General features: G+C 33.7%; 1 protein-coding gene and 1 long non-coding RNA gene across 3 annotated transcripts; both read left to right on the top strand.

Annotated features, from left to right (window-relative positions):
* Window positions 1–293: 293 nt before the first annotated feature.
* On the top strand, window positions 294–2,405 carry LOC144453618 (uncharacterized). Of its 2 annotated transcripts, none has more exons than XR_013482424.1 (4): window positions 294–345; window positions 762–922; window positions 1,177–1,212; window positions 2,154–2,405. It is a non-coding gene; the product is annotated as an uncharacterized LOC144453618 (long non-coding RNA). The 2 variants fall into 2 exon arrangements; XR_013482423.1 differs by having other exon boundaries at window positions 2,151–2,405.
* Window positions 2,406–3,972: 1,567 nt separating this feature from the next.
* On the top strand, window positions 3,973–21,144 carry LOC144451271 (uncharacterized). The gene is made up of 10 exons (XM_078142077.1): window positions 3,973–4,364; window positions 11,017–11,237; window positions 14,285–14,370; window positions 14,490–14,653; window positions 15,316–15,511; window positions 15,850–16,142; window positions 17,123–17,436; window positions 17,659–17,814; window positions 18,436–18,521; window positions 19,331–21,144. The coding sequence occupies exons 1-10, from the start codon at window positions 4,269–4,271 to the stop codon at window positions 19,564–19,566; spliced, it is 1,848 nt and encodes a 615-aa protein (XP_077998203.1). The 5' UTR covers window positions 3,973–4,268; the 3' UTR covers window positions 19,567–21,144.
* The last annotated feature ends 295 nt before the right edge of the window (window positions 21,145–21,439 follow it).

The following is a 21,439-nucleotide window of genomic DNA, read 5'->3' as shown; positions in this document are numbered from 1 at the left end:
TGTGTGTATGTATAATATTACATATTTATACATTATTTATTTGACAAAGTACATATCCTGTATATCTCAATATTACTGCTCATGCAGGGAGTACCATCGTCGCAAACCACGGGCTCCTTTACGGCACCGTCCAAAACGGGCTGGTTATTTTGTAGTGTCGCAGAAGAAATAACTATAAAAAGCTCTGGTTTGCGAAAATGCGTAGTGTGACGAACAGGAACGAAGTGTGTTTGCCCACCGCGCCATCAACGATAGATAATAAAATCTCGTACTCTATCACACATCTCGGTCTCGCGTGACTGATTGAAGTCAGCCATTTTGACAAAGTTGTGTGCCGGTGTGCTGGTAAGTTTTGGTGTAAACTTGTCTGGTTTTCGTCTATTACAAATGATTAGAAATATCATCAGCCTTTTGAAATTGTTTCAATACATCACTTAGCTATAAAAACGAGTCCTTTCGTCGAGGCTTTACTTGAAACAACCTTTCTCTGGAGAATAAGTTATTTGGCTTCTGCTGTGATGAGTGTGAACGGTCGCTGTCGTCTGAAGTTTACATGTGAATTGTAATACTGAGTGAGACTTGCTTGATCTCAGCTTGGCAGTATAATTACCCAAAGATATCAGGAACGCGAGTCGATTTTGTTTTGCGAACATGAATGCCATGAATCTTTAGTTTCGTTATGCAGTTTCTGCCATAGTGAATGTACATGATTTAGTATCATATACATGTATAAAAATCAGTACGCACATTTCCTTCCCCAGATTGTATCGTTGCAAAATGAACCCTAACCAACTAGTGCAACCTATTATCCGCTTGAGGAATCTAGCATCAATCAGACCATATGTAAAAGCACTGTGGATTGATATGACACCAGGCTTGGTTCTCACAGGATTCATCATGTTTTCAGTAACATACGGTGGAAGTAAGTATAGGATACACGTATTCGACTTTTATATCAACATTTGACCAAGGTACTTCATTTAAAATATTCTGTGCCAAAAATAATGTATGTCCTTATTCATCTTGCATGAATACATTCAACTTACTGGCTTAGTCAAAGTGATGTGGGTAAATAAAGAGCAAAGAGCTTGTCATAGTTCAGTACACAGCAGGATTAACTACTAGTAATAGTATGTACATGTATTGACAAAGTCTGTCTTTGATCTTGTTTCACAGTGAAAGCAGAGAAAGCAAAGAAGGAATTAGAAGCAGGTAGGTGTCAAGCATTGCACGGAGTGACAAATATAGATTAAACAGCGTCTATTGCATTGAATGCTTACTTACCCAAACAGCATATATCAAGACATTAAAGAAAGAGCACCCACTATGATGAATATTTCAGTCTAGTGACAATGATGATAATATTTGTCAAAATAGTCATGAGTTAACACTATACTCTAGTAGATGTAAAAAAAATATTTGTAAAACAAACTGTCAGAAAATACCTCTAGAAGAGTCATGTTTCACCTAATATGTTGGACATTCAACCTGCCGCCAAAATGCTGTATCAGTACTTTGGTTTAATATCTTGCCAGGATATGACAATGGGATTCTCATGTCATCATGCCAAGACTTTGTTATTTTCTGGCAGAAAAGCAAATAAAAAATGTGTGTTAATTAGGAACATATTCAATTTTGAATGCGTGGCTGTGCAGATAGTTTGGGCAGGAGTTTTTACAAAAATAGGTATTTCCCAGGTCATACATAGCATGTGACATCGTATAAGTTCATATTCACATTTTCATTATGATAATGATATGAATTATGATAAACAAATTATATAGCACCTGATATGAAGCGATGTTCACTGTCGTCGTATAATAAATACTGTCACAAATAAGCTGTCTCAAAAAGGCTATATCTTTTAAGTCTTGACTTGAAGTCTGAATACTTGGTGCAGAGCTGACAGCGATTTGCAGTTGATGAAAACAATCACAACATGATTTGAGTCTTGGTGTGGGAACCTTGAGTGTTGTATGATTTGAGCGCAAAGGTCTTGGAGGGTTGTTAACTACAATAAGTTCAGCAAGATACTCAGTGCATGGCGAGACAATTTAATGGTTTATAGGTGAGAAATAGACTTGTATACTGAATTCTGAATTAGTGTATATAGCTAACAATGAATCTATGTGATTTATGTTTTATTTCAGCAGCAAAACACTGATAGACTGCATCCAGTATTTATTGGAATTGTGTGTTTGTTGAGTGACAACCTACAACTAGTGTGGTGTGGTGAATAAATTGCTTAGATGGGAAACAACAGAAACATACTCAGAGTTGGTTCATCTGGCTTTCCTACATGAAGATGTTTTTTTCAAACAATGTTCAATATACCCAATTTTTTTCTGTAATACTATATTTGAATGTTCTTAATACATCCTAATTTTGGTCAATAAACCAGTTGATTGTAACCAAATTTTGCAAGTTGTGTGTATTGTTTTTAATAAAGATGATGCGTTCACTATATCATGGGACATGTTGACAAAGTTGTTGTTACTACTAACTTTGTCAAATGACACATTGTTATAGCCTTGAAGACAGGGCCCAGTATCTGTGCCAGGATTGAATAACAACTTACTTCAATAATACATAACTGAAAGTGTAGAAACTGTATTTTTAATTAAAATACAGGTATAGTAGTAATTAATTCTTGTATGATGACCAAGTAATTAGAACCCTTGATCATGATACAAGAACTAATTATTATACCTGATCATTTGATGAATGTATATGGATACTGGTATTATAGCAAGACTTTTAGGTAAACATATATGGGTAAAATAATCAATATAGCTGTACCAGTGAAAGTAAATCTTTGTGATGACTAATGTATGATAAAGGGGAGTAACATTACCAAGTCATTTGTCCTCTCCATCCAGCATCCATGCCCACTCTATAATATACAACATTGAAATTTGTTAAAATCTATACGTTTATCAAATGAACTTGTTTATGAATTACTCTCTGACAATTCATGTGCTATACAAAATTTGTTACCATTGAAACTAGCAATGGCAATGATAAAGGAGAAGTATTGCCACGTAGCTTCTGGTTATGCCCCTAAATAAGTATGGCAGAAATAGTATGACAGTTAACAACACATTAAAAGGAAATCCCATGTAAAGCACTAGTTACCAGTATGCTTCCTTTATCTAAAAATATAACTTGACAGGAAGTACTGGTAAAATATTGTTTAAATATGGAAAGACAGTAGTCAGTATCAGATATAGACTAACTGCAATAATTGTAGCATTAGGTTTTGATTTTGAGGCATTTTTTTCCTATAAGATTTTCCATGCTGAGGTTTGCCCTTGAAGCTAATGATGAGAAGCTCAAAAACAAAACGAACCTCAATGAAAAAGTAAGCTAAGTTAGTATATTGACTCAGTCTGTGCCGTCAAAATATCAGACAGCATGATTTATTTCCACCCATCTCAAAATGTATTTCATTAAATAATCTTCAAGGCATATACATGTATATATGGACAGGCTACTTTATCAAAAAGAACTGCGATGGTGACCTCAGGGTAACCTCTGAAACAGAAACCGGAAGTTAGTGGAAGAGCCTACTGTTAGGGGGTGTACAGTCGCAACCATTCGAAGCGTAAAACTCTTGTTACTTTTTTTGTTGTTGCTGGGTTTTTTGGGGGAGGGGGACACATTTCTTGCAACCTTATTCTGCTGAAGAATTTTAAAAGAATTGCCAAGGATCATCATTCAGTCGGCTGGGGAATTAGTGCTATGGTGTTCCTGATACCAAATGTTGTATTTAGCTCATTTATATTTGACAAAAAAAAAGAGATTCACATAGCTTTAATATAAGTGTGCAATGGATTGTTTTATTGATAGGTTTGGCTATGAATGGCTTATTGGTCTAAGGAGACATTTGCACTGCATTATTAGAACTCCGTCTCTTGTCAATCCTACTACAGGCATTTATGTGGGTGTGGCACCCCCTGTTATTCATGGCGGACGCGTGGGATGCATTTCAGATTAATCTTTTGGAATACTTTATGTAATAATTGCCGATGCACAGATCTGTGTTTTAGAGGAGGGTTCAGCATCAGAGGGTAGTAATTGAAGAAAATGCTGCATTGACCACGTGGTCGTAATCGACCGAATACACGTCAAAAAACGCCAACTAGGTCTCCCAGAAAGAGCATCACGCCGTGTTGTCGAACTTGCCTAATCGACCAAACTAGGTCTGGGTCGACTAGCTAAGTTGTCTGAGTAACTGTATGGAGTAAGCAGATTGCTAGTTTATCAAAATGTCTGGGGTCGAGCTCAAGCCATGTACAGGATCTGCAAACAATATACTGCTTCCATTAGGAAAAACGACCTTAGGAAGAGGATCTTTCCTTGGTGTAAGTATCGATGTGTAACGATAGTTACAAACGCTATTCAAAATATGGAGTGTCTAGCATTATATATAGTAGTACCACCACGGTGGCTGAACGGCTAGTGCCACCACCCGCTATATTTCTCGTCGATGAACATTTCCCAACAAATAAATCACACATACCTAATAATGCTTTATTGTAGTTGTTGCATACCAAACTAGCCTATTTTAACACTGTAATCATTTATTATTGGAAAATATTGTCAACTTCCACATTCAAACTAGTTGTTGATGAGTTTGTTTATCTTTGTGCATATATTAACAACATAAATGACATTACCAATACGTCATAGCAATTTAGCATTTACAGCTAGTGTGAACTTATTAAAAGGAAAACAAATTGTGTCAAGGAATAAATATTTATATATGAATATTAAAACAATAATATGTAATTATTTCAGAATAAATATTTATATATGAATATTGAAACAATAATATGTTAGTATTTCTGTGCTATTACCTATTTGACAGTAATCCTCATCAATTTATTCATCTGACAATTGAGTTAATATTTTGCACACACTTAAGTAATTGCTTAACGCTTACAGTGACCCTCTGCAAGTTATATAATATATATTATTTTTTCTGAGCTATATTTTTCATTGCAATGGGATTGAATGAGATGTGAAGGTATATTGTTCAAGATTTATATTAACTAAAAAAATGAATTTTGCATATATATATATATATATATATATATATATATATATATATATATATATATATATATGACATCCTGATCTCAGCGACAGTGTAAATCTTACTGTATATTTTCATGGCATATATGATTCACATTTTGGGTACATATGTTCACAAATACCATCTAAATATTCTATCCTCTTTTAAGTACTTCCTAAATATTTCTTCTCAATATTAATTTAACAGAAAATCAACTTAAATAGATTGTTTTGGAAATGGCAAACAATTATGAAGTGACAGAAACTAATAGAGATTTCATTGTATAAATGTGGCCTGATCACCCCCCCCCCCCCTTCAAAAAAACATGAAAAAACACACACAACAAGAACAAACAAAAATCAGACAGGGGGGGGGGGGCGGTATTTAAAAGATATGTTCTATTTTTATTTGATTTAACCTGACCTAACCAGAAATAAGTAGTCATTTATAACCTGGCGTATAACCCAATGTGAGGCTCCATTTCAATTTTCAAGAGACTGGAGTTAGCTATGCATGTTTGATTTGGTGTAGTAGTAGTAATCAGAATGATGAGTAACTGCTATTACTTCTTAGCCACACACATATACTAAATTTTCTTGTGTTAACTACTGTTGCTTATGCAGTGTCTTTGATTGGCACCTTCCCTATACCACTTTCAATATATTTTGCTCAGAAAACAACTTTTTGTTTTGTTTCACTCTCCCTTGACTAATCTTAATAATAGCACTTACAAACAGTGATATAGCCCAGGTGCTTTGACCCATCAGTTATTGGTTGATTTTTCAGATTTCTTGCAATATGCTGTCATTGGTTCCTCCTCATTTCACGTACACAATTGTATAATTCTTACAATGATGTAGTCACCAATCAGTTACTGGTTGGTTGTTCAGATTTCATTGCAATGCTGTCATTGGTTCCTCCTCATCTCATTTACATGATAGTATATTTTAAGTAATAACACATGCCAGCGAGGGCAATATCACAATTTAGTGCCTGCACAAGGGTTGGCACTCTTTACCGAGATTTTGATGATGCCCAAGCTGTTTATATTTTTTGAATGTTTGTTTACTTGTCTATGAATTCCTGGTGTTACCTTTGCAATATACGTGATCATTTGGCTATTGTGATGGGCGTGGTCTGTTGCTAGGTACATATGTATATATGCATACATTTTTGAGAGTTTATTCATTTGTCTATTAATCCCAGTTGTCATCATTGTGAAATACACCACTGTTTGGCTGTTGCTATGGGTGTGGCCATGGTTGCTAGGGATATTTGCATATATTATTTGAATGTTTACTCACTTGCCTACCAGATGTTATTTGACCAAATATACTGCCATTTGGTTGTTGCTAAGGACATGGTCATGGTTGCTCGGGCTAATTGTGTCAAAAAGTTTTGAAAGTCTGCAAAATAACACGTCTAGAAACATTTCACCAAGTTTCAGTCTCATTGACCAAGTACCTTTTGAGATATACATTTTTGACTAAAATTCACATTTTTACACCTAATTTGCATATCACAGATGAGATCATTACATGCTTAATATTTCTTCATCTATACACCCCCAGATGCATCCCCATTAAATTTCAGCCCAATCTGCTGAGTAGTTTTGGAATTAAAGATTGTTGACCAAAAAGAAACATTTTTAGCCATAATTTGCATATTACTGATGAAATCATCATATTATGAACAAATCTTAATTTTAATACACTCCTAAGAATGTTCCCACCAAATTTCAGGCCAATCTGCCCAGTAGTTAAAGAGTTTATTTGATCAAAAATCTTATTTTTTGACCCAAAATGCACATCTCTGATGTGATCATTTTCATTTGAACAATTTCCCATCTACAAGTAATGTCCCCACCAAATACCAAGCCAATCGGTCTGGCGGTTTTTGAGTTCAGTCATTTACACACACGCACACATGGACACACACATTTCACTATGCCTATAGCACTACTGAACCTCATTTAGTTGTCTTAAAAATCAATTATATATTTTATTCACGAACCAAGTTTCATTAAATGTATCATGAACTCCAAAGTTGTCTAATGTTGACCATGCATTCAAGTTGATCTTGATCATACTAAATCAAATTGAAACAATATTTTTCAGTTGTTGTTTGTAATAATAAATTTAAATTTCCAATTCTAATGGAAATTAGCATATTACAATTAATTGTAAAATTTAACATGGAAATAAATGAATTATAAATTAGAGGATTTTATCGATTGTTTAATATAATACAGCTCTTAAATGTACAAGCATTATACATTGATATTTTACTCAGATATGTATGTTTTTAGTATACATGTATGTACAGTGTTATTTCTAATATAGATACAGTCCATAGTAATAAAACAATGACTGCCATGGACTCACCACGAATCATATGATACCAAATCAACAAAACTGTCTATTAACCCAGTTTTCTCAGAAATCCATGTATTCATAGACCTGACAGTCTAGAGTATATGATTTATGATATATATATATGGCATATATGTGTTTTAGGTTTGAATCATATGAATATACATGTATACCAAAGCTGTTATACAACAATATCTTTGCATCAAATTCATATTTGAGTCAAATACATGTAATCCTTAGTTTTTGTCAGACAAGACCACAGAATTACATAGTGTCAATACATAGCCAACTGAATTAGGTTGCTGCAGGCCATTTTCTAAATGGATCAGCTGTGGTTTTAGCTTTTACGACAGATCAGCATATGGCTGGCACTTCTGTGAAATTTACATTTGTACCTGTCTGCCAAATTACAAATTAGTATCAAGAATAGAGTTACAACCATATTAACACTCAGTATATTTGGTTTGTTGATGAAAATATCAAATTCCCAATGTGACAGAAATACAATGTACTGAAGTCAAGTGTAAAATTTAGATACAGTATTATGCAATGCATCAATGTGCAAATGTTCAGTATAATCGGACTGTTCTCTGGCCTGACAATCTGTGTCTATGTTATCTCTACTGTTTAAGCTAGAATATTACATGTAAAACTGCACACTAGGAAGCATAAACAAGTTATACAACACCTTCCTTTTCAATTGGATTTATATCCAAGCAAAACTATAATTACATCAAATACATAAAGTAAAGCAACTTAAATCACCCCCAAATTTTCTTTACTGAGCTAGTAAATACTCCTTACCTAGGGGGCCTTTGTCACAACACCCCATCAAGGTTCATTGTGTCCTTACCTAGGGGCATCTGTCACTATACTGCACCAAAAAGACTCATTATGATTATGAAGGAATAAAATTAGTTGGGTTTAATGCTGACCTAAAATCTCAAAATGGATATATCACATTTAACTTTGTGAATGATTGTCACAGATCACAAATGAAAATAAAGTACATGAAATAACAATGTGTATGTAGCCCAGATATGGATTTTGCAGACTGAGGTTGTATTGGGAAAGGCTGGGACTTTCAATAAGGCCACAAAGCCACATTACGAAGGTCACAAACCTATATCTGAGCCTAATATGACACAACCCCATAACACGCGAGTGCAAATGTGGCGTACTCAGGGTATTTGCACTCATGCTTGCAGTGTTCTCTGCACCTGTACTTTCACGAGTGCAGCAGAAAACACTGCAAGCATGAGTGCAAATACTCCTGGAACTCACGTGGCATGGGGTTCTGTTATTATTGCATATGTTTATCTGAAAAGGCAAATTTCCCATAATTAAAAATCATAGAAATCATACGATCATGCGATTTTATGTGTAGCGATGATTGTATCCTCATTTGCATGCAGGTATGCAATAATTTCGGTTATTGCAATGCAGTGAAAATACAACTAGTATGTGCGCACACCAGTGCAAGTAATCTCTGGTACTACATATGTAAATATCACATACCACATATAGCATGAAACTGACATTGCAACATCATTTTAATCACATAACCACATACATCAATAGCAAAACATCAATTTATGCACAAAAATGTAAAGATAAGCAAACAGATATCAATGATTGTGACACTTGCCATATTTGACCCAAGTATGCCAGGGCGTGATTTGGAAAATTATTGCACGAGTTTGATGCATCCATTGAATTAAATTGAAAGCGATATGTGTATATGATGATAATAAACATCAACACAACACTAACAGAAAGTCATAGTGAATGAGTTTGTAATACAGGTATTCTATGAAAATTGATATTGCTTATTGTTTATATAAGTTTTCACATACAAATAGAGTGTGTTATACTGTATTGAATAAAGGACTCAGGACCATTCTAGCAAGGTGTACACTGTATTCAACTCGTACATCAAAACCATAATATAGCTAGAGGGAAAATATGTGTATGGAAGAGTAGTGCATGTGGATATTGAAATATCCGAGTCTTTGTACTTTGTCTTTAGGAATAAATTAATAGATAAGTAGGGTCAAAAGGTCACAGACCAGACAAATGAAGTAGATTACTGTGTCTCTCAGTTCCACATGATAATTAATACTGATAGGTCTAGGTGTAAATAGGAAGTGATTGTACGCTCATTAATGTTGCTTTTGTTATGCGCTATAGATAGACTATCTTAATTTCATTTATCATTTTATGACATAAATGTAGTTTGATTGATTGTTCCCATCAAGTAGTACATTTATGACTAAGCTAGAGAGTACAGACCAAGGTTTCTGGTACAGCCAAGCTGCCTAACTTAATTTTGATTTGTACTGTGGATTAGGAGTTGTCTATCAATTTTTTTTGCTTTTGCTGCAATTTTTTTCTGATATTGGGATGGTTATAATATAATGAAATCTATTATGGTTTATAAAATACTAGTACATGTATGTGTGATTGTTAAATGTTCAATGTATTTTTACCAACTAACTGTGTATGTTTGTGTGGTCACAAAGTAGAGGGAGGAGATTATCAGTGATACCACAAATAATCACTTATTCTGTTTTAAATTCAAAGCTTTATATTGTGGGTGTTTTATTGTTATCACTAGTGTAGGCAGCAAGAGCAATAATTTTGTCTAGTAGTTCTTCCCTATGTAACCATACAGTTTGGTGGTGTTTTGTCAACTTTCATTTTAAGGCATTTGATACATGTAATAAAGTACTTAATATTATTTTAAGCTAATCATGGGGAAAAAATCAACAGTGTTATATTTTTGAAGTTAATCACTGAAAAAATCAATACCTTAACTGCACATGTTGATGAAGTTTTCCCAGTAGAAAAGTGTATTCTGATAAAAGAAAGTAGTTGCACACATTCCCTGTCTTTTCACCTCCAGTACTACATATTTAAAGATTCAGTTACTGATTAGTTTATTTTTTAACTCTATAAAAGTCCAGACAGGGGTATAAAAGCCCCCTAACTTTGTGTAGGTTATTGTCAAACTTGAATCATATGGTGAACAACACACGATTCCTCTATGGGAATCCATGACAACCGAATGAGCAGCTGGTGATTTTGGTAATACATTTGGTATGTGTGGATGTATGAATGTCTTGGGAATGTGTGTTGTTACAGAAAGTTGATATTTATACAAGGTACATTGTATATACAGTTTTGGAGAAAACATGATCAGACTGGGGGTTTGTTCATTACTCTACTGGATTAGGACATTGAGGTGCTAATGACAAACACACGGGTAGCCAGCTCCACTTTTAAACCCTGACACCCCATATATAGGGTGTAATTACATAGTTAGAGAAACCAAGTTAACAATACATGCACATATTAACAAAGACCTCTCATATAATAGTCTTATTAGGAATGGTATGCAGTCTCTATCATTTTCTCTAAAAGTTCAGCAAATATTGACAACATTGGAATTTTTTCGAGATAACATGCATTTATGTCATAGTTTTTAGTCTTACATGTACATGTAAAGTAGCAAAGATTGCCAAAGAAACATACTCACATCAATGTTTTTTTTTCTCTCCTGTACAGGTTTCTGATAAAAGGGTTTCAAGAAACCATGGTGTACTAGAAGTGGGTACAGGCAAAGTCAAAATTCTACCAACACATGTGAACCCAACATTTTATCAAAAGGAAGGTACTGATAAGCTAAAACCCTTACCTAGAGAGGAATGGAAAGAGTTAAAAAATGGTGACAGATTTTCTCTGACCCCTGATGATCATATCTTTGAAGTGGTTCTAGATGAAAGATTGTAAGTACACATTATTCCTGACTTTGTGGAATTATTTTATGCATAGAAAACATTGCCAATGTTAAATTTTCTAGATTTTGTTATGTTGAAAAGTGTCATATCATATGTATTACCATTGGTACTATTGCATTGGATATCTCCAACTCCAACTTTCTTCTATCAAAGACAAGGCTAATACCGTGATCTTGGGTAAATAGCACAAAAAGTTATGGTCATTACTTTACCAGCAGACTCTGACTTCCTGAGTAACGTGATTGCCTTTTATACCACAGAGTTTCATGGGTTAACTCAGTAGACTAAGTCGTTATTCACACTTCTAAATGTCATGTGTAACTCAGTAGACTAAGTCATCATTCACACTTCTAAATGTCATGTGTATCTTAGTAGACTAAGTCTTCATTCACACTTCTAAATGTCATGTATAGCTCAGTAGACTAAGTTGTCATTCACACTACGAAATGTCATGTGTAGCTCTGTAGACTTAGTCGTCATTCACACTTCAAAATGTCATGCGTAACTCAGTAAACTAAGTCGTCATTCACACTTCTAAATGCCATGTGTAACTGAGTAGACTTAGTCGTCATTCACATTTCAAAATGTCATGTGTAACTCAGTAGACTAAGTCATCTTCACACTTAAAAATGCCATGTGTAACTCAGTAGACTTAGTCGTCATTCACATTTCAAAATGTCATGTGTAACTCAGTAGACTTAGTCGTCATTCACATTTCAAAATGTTGTGTGTAACTGAGTAAACTTAGTCATCTTCACACTTCTAAATGTCTTGTGTATCTCAGTAGACTAAGTCGTCATTCACATTTCAAAATGTTGTGTGTAACTGAGTAAACTTAGTCATCTTCACACTTCAAAATGTCTTGTGTATCTCAGTAGACGTAGTCGTCATTCACATTTCAAAATGTCGGGTGTAACTGAGTAAACTTAGTCATCTTCACACTTCTAAATGTCTTGTGTATCTCAGTAGACGTAGTCGTCATTCACATTTCAAAATGTCATGTGTAACTGTCGAATTAGTCATCTTCACACTTAAAAATGTCTTGTGTAACTCAGTAGACTTAGTCGTCATTCACACTTCTAAATGTCATATGTAACTCAGTAGACTAAGTTGTCATTCACACTACAAAATGTCTTGTGTAACTGTAGACTTAGTCATCTTCACACTTAAAAATGTCTTGTGTAACTCAGTAGACTTAGTCGTCATTCACATTTCAAAATGTCATGTGTAACTCAGTAAACTTAGTCATCACTCACACTACAAAATGTCATGAGTTACTCAGTTGTCATTCATGTAACCAATATAACCCAGCCATCTGTCATACTATAAATTATCAGAATGATGTAACTTGATCATTTATCTGTCATACTAGAATTTCATGTATAACTCAGTTATCATTCACACCATACGTGTAGACTCACACCTCCACTGTCCATGCTCACACTTGTTGATTTGACTTCTAAAATGAAGTAGGTCACATCAGAAACAACCTTGACCTGCTGCAGTGCACATTGACGAGTGTTTACTCTTTATCCTACATAAACTGTTAAAAACATTGTACACTAAATATCAAACTCTGTTGTGTTGGAAAATGAATGAATACAATAATATAAGAGTACCAATATTATGAATTGCAGCATAGTGTAGATTTACTGGATATACCAGTCCTACACACTGAGAAATGTTACATGTAATATATTGATTTGTATGAAATGTTTGTATCGATATTAGTGTTTTAGAAATGCTGTTATGTTGATTTCTCAGTTATGTCTGTGAATAATTTTAGTCTTTTTAAGTAGTCTTAGACTAGTAAATTCAGTTACTCTATCCCACACCTCTACCACATCAAGATATTGACCATATTTTGCTTGCCATCATGTTATAAAGCTGCCATCCATTAAAAAAATGAATGTATGACATTTTTATGTACATTACCTCTTTATTAATGTAATGAGATGTATAATCCATAACACAGTTGTTATATAGTTACCTATAATGGTTTATCATCAAGAGCCAGTCTACCTGTTTTCAACATCTACTGTAATTAAAATTATGCTCATGTCATTTTTTTATAATACCATTTTTATATATACAGTAATTCTCTATCTAGTCAAGCAGAAAAAATTATGATATCTTTAATTAAGAATACATTATTGGAGTTAATGGCTATATTAATATTGTAATACCATAATTTATTAAACATATTAATATATATATGATATATACATTATATACTCATTAATGTACTCAGTTTTTTTTGACCAGCGTAGACATATTTAACAAGTGAAGGACATAATTAAGCAATAACAATTAGGTTTTTTTGAAAATTCAAAAAGGCAGGCTTATCCACTTAAAAATAGTATTGTCTTTCCCAAATGGGTTCAAAATCCCATGTGGTAAAACGATTAGCTGATGATAAGCTAACTACCTTCTGTGTCATTCAATTAGAATTTTTTTTTTCAAAAATCCATTAAAATATGGAGAGATGATTAAATTAAATATAGAAATGATTTCATAATAAATATTCTAATATTGATATAATGCAATTAATTGTTTATTTTGTCAGATTATTTAGCACAGTGTTTGAAATGATATGATAAGGCTATTCTGACTGTGAGACGTACTATTTTGCCATGTTTTGGGAGTCCATATGGTCTCCTCATGTTGGTAAATGATGGATACCCTCAGGTGTGCAGTCTTATTTTCCTTCTTTGCGTAGATCCCTGAATGCTGTCTGTCTATATCATATATTATCCAGTGTGTATGTACTTATCAATAGCTATACTTCAAAATCGATGTTCTGACAAGCTTTTCCTTGCACATTGATTATGACTTTGTCATTGTGAGCTACTGAAGTGCTAAGGAGTGTGAAAAATAAGACATGTTATTTTGTAAATGTAGCAGGTGAAATGATAATATATGTAGATGTTATCAGAAGTAGACAAGATTTAGATGTCAGGACTGTATGAAAACCATTGAGTATCTTGTAAAATCATGATTATTGTTTAAATTTTAACTGTGTATTTATATGTCAGGTCTGCAACATTGCCTGCCAGTCAAGACAAAGCCATGGATATGTCTGAGTGTTCTAGAGAACAGAGTAAAGCTGACGTCAAGCAAGGTAAATATCCAAATCTTGTGTTGAAAATAGGTACCGTAATATTGACATAATGTATAGTTGTGGTTGAGATTTCCTGTCACATTACAATTAAAACTTGTATTGATGATTACTTCCTGCAGTTGAGAAACCTCAAAAACTGACGCCTACAGATGCTAAGGAAGCAGACACAAAGGAAGAAATCAAAGTAAAGAAGGAAGATAAAAAGGTTTTAGAAGACATGGATGAAGATGTAGATGTAGATGTCAAAGGAGGGCCCTCAACGTCTGGCTATGCCGCTGCGCAGGTAGGTGATAAGAAATTCATTAGTTAATATACAATCTCAGATTTACATACTACAATTGACAAATATGACAAAGTAGTTTACATACTTACCATTTATTTCTAGAATTACTTACAAAATTGGTTCATGTAAACCACAGATAATTTTATATTTACAGTTTTTTGACTTTTTTAAAAATCAGATTCTCTTTGTTTGTTTGTTTGTTTGCTTGTTTGTTTGTTTGTTTGTTTGTGTATTTGTGTGTTTGTGTGTTTGCTTGCTTGCTTCGCCACAAATATAGATAGCTTGTAACAATATAAATCATAAGTCTAATTTAGCCCAAATTACTGATCAGAAATGGTCATTCCTGGTATAATGTGTTGATATTGTAATTAGTCTAAACACAAGTAACTGTGTATGTGTATAATAGACGAATAATATGTAGAAGAGACCAGTCAACTTTCAAAAACTGATAAATGATAGTTTTTTGCAATTTACCTCATCTTCAGCAGGTTTTCAGTGTAGTTTATGTTAATAGATGATTTATAGAAGTTAACTATTAGTATTATACATAAAAAGTGATATTTGTTGTATTTTATTGTAACACTATCAAAAAACTGAATTTCGTAGTCAGTATCATTAGTATCCAATGGCTGCTCAGTGAATTTTTTCTTTTGCCTTCTCAGGGGACAGTAGAAACAAGAAAAATTGGAAACAAATTAATTGCCTTACCGGTTGAAAGAAAACGAACATTGCCAGCATGGATTCTGAATTCTAAACCAGTATCAGCAGCTCAAAGTGATGCCCCGACCTTTGAACCCAGACCAGTGGCTGTTTCTCACACTGTGACTTCATCAGCTAAAGCAGATGTCAGCCCATCAGGTAGTTAAATGGATATTATAGGGCTAAACAGAGATGTTGATATTTTTTTAACAAATCTGTTACTCCTTGGTCTTTTCTATGCTATCTTTGACAAACTTGTCACATCTTTGGGATCAAACAAGACATTGAATGTAAACCCAGCTGATGTATAAATTCAATGCTAAAACCTCTATATGAGATAATAATGATAATGAACATTGTATTGTAAATACCAGAACCTAGGTACTTTGAGTATAGGCACAACTTTATATTGACAAATGAGTTATTATCTAGTAAGAGAAATAATCTTTTTACCACTCATCAAGCAATTTATGATCTATTATAATAATTTCTTTTAGCTCCAAGGGGTAGAGGTCGAGGAAGGGGACGAGGAAGAGGGAGAGGTCAACCCAAACGACAACTCTCAGAAGATGACCTAGAGGATGAGATCCCTGTGGTTAAGAAACCTAGAGGAAGAGGCAGAGGGAGGGGTAGAGGAAGAGGAGGAGGAGGAGGAAGGAAGAGGAGAGATACTGATGATGAAGAGTCTGAAGATGATTGGATGGCCAGTAATGATGATGATGTTGATGATGACGATGGCAGTGACTGGGAGGCAGAACAGAGAGGAAAGAAAACACCAAAAAGGAGGAGGGTAGGTAAAAAAAAAAAGTAATTAGAAACTGGATTTCTCATTATTGTATTGATGCTTTATGAGAGGTGTCTATCTACCTTAATTTGAATTTATAGATGTGTTATGAAGAAATTTTAAAAGATAGAAAATATAATTGTAATACATGTATATGGGATATATATAACCCATGTAGAATCAGCAAAAATACATGATTTTTTGTAGTCAAGACAATGAAAGTTTACTTGCATGTTTGTCAAAATACTTTCCTGTTGAAATCATGTTGCTTATTGCCAACCACAATAGTCTCACTATGATAGTAATCATTTAAATTAAAGTGTACATGTGTGTGTATTATATGTGTATACATCACTGCACAATGTGTACATGTCTGTGTGTGTGTGTGTGTGTGTGTGTGTGTGTGCATGTATATGTACATGTGTGTACATCTGTGTGTACATCTTTGTTTACATTGTGTACATAATTTGTATGTGTGTGTGCATGTGTGTACATTTCTGTGTACATTGTGTATGTTTATTGAATACATACTGAAATCTATTCAAGAGACCTTACCTGGGTTGTCATCATTTATGATGTGTCGTCAAGAACATCTTTTTCATGAAATAATAACATTGCAACATCTATCCTACCAGGTCCCCAATTATACAGCTGGGTTCAAATCTTGCTCAAGGACTTTAGGCCAAAAAAAAAAAGAATTGTTTCTGGTCAGCATGGGCATGACTTTAATCCACTCGCATCAATCTTTTTTTTTCGTATTTGTCCACCCCATGCAGTCTGCAGGTCTGGGGGAAACACAAATATAACCCTCCCTACTTTAGTGAAGACAACTGCAGAGCCAATCATGAACAAGCAAATGACATCTGCCCCTCATACACACTTGCTCTAAAGTATTAAATAAAGGGAACAGTAATATAATACCCAATAATAAATTAAATGGACAAATACATACAGGTATATGAACTCCATACTGATTTGTACTTCAGAGTTCAGGCAGAGGAGCTGTACCACCCCTTGTGAAAAAGAGGACACCTCCAAGGGCAGCATCAAGAAGAGTATACCTTGAAATGAGTGACAGTGATGACTTTGATGAACAAATGATAATACCTCGCAAAACACCCACAAGGACAGCAAGGAAAAAAGTACAGGAAGCTGATGAAGATGACATGGATGAAAAAGAAGAACAGAAGGTTGAGGTGAAAAAAGATAGTGAAAAAAATAATATCAGCAAAGCTGCTACAAAGGAGACTAAAAAATCTAAAACCAGAAAACCATGTCCTTATTCTGGAAAATGTTACAGGTAAAGTTTAAACAGATTATTTTACATCATTACTCAGAAAACACAATATTTGACTAAATGTCAGAAGCACTAAAAGTGTCACCAACCACAACGTATATATGTATTTCATCATCTATATTATGATAATAAAGAATTATAATTTAAAGAAGATGCCTACAATTGTATATACAATTTGTATTGCATCATTTAGTACCAGTATTCAGTTTCTGTTTTCCTTTTCAGGAAAAATCCAGTACATTTTGAAGAATTTTGTCACCCGGAAGATTCAGACTATGATGAGAAAGGTGATGAGGGAGGAGATAGTGCTGTTGCTGGGGAAGATGATGAGGATGACATTTCTCAAAAACCAGAGTGTCCATATGGGACTGATTGTTATAGGTATGGAAGGAAGATTATGTGATAGTGAATAAAATTGACATGTGTTCTTGGTGTCATTGGTATGGTAGACAGCTAGTGTATTCACATTTCATTGCTATGTGTTCATGGTATGGTAGAAAAATAGTGAATTCAGTGAACAAACTATGTTGTCACATTTCATGAGACTGAAAGATATATTAATGTGGATGAGTTTTTGATCTTATATCCTTTAGTTGTCAAAATGTTGACACAGTGTTTGACATGTACAGGATTAGCAATCCTCTACTGATGTTGATCTTGAAAGATTTGAAGTTTGTGCTGCAGGTGATATCCAACTCCTTGTTGCTGAACGCTTATCAGTAGTGACTAGGGTAATACAAACAGTGATTTAGGAGATGTGAATTGATTTGAGCTCTGTAGTTGAAGTGAAACCGTAGACTGGAAAGATAATTACTACAGAGTTTTGATTGAAATAGTCACTGAGGTAAGACTATAAAATAAACTCATCAAGGCACCAGCCACAACTGTCCTTAATAGTCTAGTGTCAAGTATAGACCAATGGATTGATGGTATACCAATGTTTTCCCCCATTTCATTGTATTGGTCTAATTTCTGACTTGTGACATTCCTTTTTTTATGCAGAAAAAATAAAGTTCATTTAGCTCAATATTCTCATTCTGGGAAACCTGGTGCTAATCGACCCACACGGAAGACAGCTCAAAGACCAAGTAAGTAAAAGTAAGATTTTAGTAAGGCTTTTGGATATTTGATATGTTTTAGTGACATCATCAAAGAGTCAAAATTTTGATAGTAATCATGTATATCCATGTCTGGTGTCTTGTATGTCCATCTTTTTCATGAAATATCATTTCAATTTCTTGTTTAGTGCTACTTTAGTCTTGGTTTCATTATGACTAAGTATTACTTTACCTCTAGTTTGGGGTATTTCTCTGTACAACCACTTGTATTGGTGATTAGAGATGACATGAAAATGTCATTTTATCAGTCTTCTCCTTATCACACTATCAAACTAATATCACTCACAGCTGCACATGGCTACGGGACACAGCCAGATATGGATACAACTTGCATAAATAATAAATACAGACACTGAATGCACACAATATTCAAGTCTGTACTGTTAAACAAATGGCTTGAAATACTTTATATATTTCCTCATGGATTACTGCTGTGTACTGTTAGGTGTATATGTAAGAGATTTTATATATGTGATAAGAAGATTTTCTGACAACGTCAAAGTCAGTTTTAATTCTCCATCACTGATAAAACAACCTTCTGATCAAAGTGTCATCTAATCAGTGCTACATATGGTTATATGTTACTCATTTCAAATACTATGTATACTTAAAGTATTCTGGAAATGATAATTATATAAATTATTCCTTTCAGTTAATAATCTATCGAGACCAAATACACCATTTAGAGAAAGTTACAAGACTTTTGTACACCAAAAACCAAAAATTTGTGGGTTTTTCTCTCATATCTGTATACATTTTCATGTTTTCCATTTTTCCAGAAGGGAAGAGTGCATTAGATGGTGTTAGTGATGATGATGGGGAAGTAAACACATATGATTATGATGATAGTTTTATTGATGATATCGGTATTGATGACGAGGAGTCGTCATCCTTTGAACCTCCAGATGAAGACTCCGACTGGGAACCAGATGATGAAGAGAAGGGTCAAATCCGTAATATGATGAAGGAAGCCAGAGGATTTATTAAGAATAAGAAAATGCAGAAGAAAGTATAAGAACTCTTGGGGAAGATGAGAATTAGACAATGAAAAACTGCAAAAAAATAAAATAGAGGATTGTAGAGATGGACAATACAGTAGTACTTGAACCATAAAGTATTCCAATGAGTAACAAATCAATGTTTTAAAGCTTTCTTAGTATGTTTACCTGTTTTATATTGATAGTACTATATATAATACCATGAAAAAAAAACTTGAGAATCTCTAGAACAGAGGAAAGTAGTTGTAATATGTCACTTCTCAATATCTTTTGTCATCTTTGATCTTTTGTCGTTTCTAATATTGATTATTGTACCAATTTTAAAACTTTGTATTGAAAATGAACCACTTTCTGTAGTCAATCACACACACACATCAGACTTCTATGGGACTGTGAAATAGACATATTCAATATTATTGCCAGTATTTAAGTGTGTTTTGTGTACTGACATGCAAAACCTATCAAACACTTGGTGTTAATGTATTAAATGTAATACAAATATTTGAAGTCCATCGGTGCTTAACAAATCCCAACGCTCTTTGTACAGATTTTAATATCTTAAATATAGCACATTGTGCTCATAGCCATTTCTTGTACATGTTATGGATGTTGTTGATTTCAGCACACGTTATTGTGGAATGTCAATTTATTTGTCATTAAAAGTGTATTACCTTTTTTTAAAAAAAAAAAACTTTATTAGTAAACTTACCAAGTGACCATTCCCGCACATTTGAGAGAGTTGACATATTGTGTCTCTTCTAAACTAATATAGTAAATTATTATCATACAGGGACATCAGAGGGCAACATTTCATGTTCTTTTAACATGGAACTTGGAAATCAAATATAGATCATTATTACATGGACACCAGAGGGGGACATTTAATGTTATTGTACCATGTAAAGGGGAATATACATCATTATTATGTAGACACCAGAAGGAGACATTGGAATGTTTAATATGTACCATTGTCTTGCAGATCACTGTGTGCTCAACAAAGCAAATAATATGTATGGAAAAAATATTGACTGATGCCATTTTTTTCTCCATATCTGCAGTAATTCCCAAAAAAGACTTTCTTAAAAGTGTAACAAGAATTGTCTACCATTTTATATTCATTATACACATGTCAAAAAAATTCATAATAGACTACTAATGTGTGTTGACAAACTCTATATTGTAATTGCATGATTGATACCTTAGGAACACTCATTTAAGACTTCACCGAAAAATCCACTTAAGTTTCTTGCTCATTTTTTTTATATATTTTAAGTTGGAGTTGTCAAGTAATGGTAAATTTTAGTGAAGCATTTACATTACTTTTATTTTGTAATTTTCACAAACTGTTAGTGTTGTTTCTTCTTTGTCATAGATCTAAATGTGAAAATATATTTTCCTGAAACAGATATGGGCCATGCATATTATATTCTACACAGTCACTCATATCTCAGGAATGTTGTTATTTGCTAGTTATTGTTTCCACCATTGATGAATGTCCTTGTATACACATTGTCTCTGTCCTTATCCCATATACTATCATGGATATTCAAAATGCTTGCTGTCAAAGATTTCAACATAGAAGAAAAAACTTACACATCCCACAGTCCTACTTATAATTAGTAAAATTGAACTGAGGTTCAACAGTACTATTGGCATTGAAATGTGTGTGTGTGTGTGTTTTGGGGGTTATGTGTGTGTGTATGTGTGTGTGTGAATGAATGAATGTGAATGTTTTTAAAACTCTGATTACAATACATTGTAGTGAGGACATTACTTTTGGTGTCTAACTTATTTATTATTCAAGGCAAAGTGATTGGATGTGTAATATGCAAATTAAGTCTAAAAATATTCCCATTTTAATACTGGTATGCAATCAATCAAATATGTGTC

Source organism: Glandiceps talaboti, chromosome 2, assembly GCF_964340395.1.
Source record: "Glandiceps talaboti chromosome 2, keGlaTala1.1, whole genome shotgun sequence".
Lineage (NCBI taxonomy): Eukaryota > Metazoa > Hemichordata > Enteropneusta > Spengelidae > Glandiceps > Glandiceps talaboti.
Note: the sequence above shows the minus strand (reverse complement) of the source record. Positions and strands in the feature narration are given on the sequence as shown.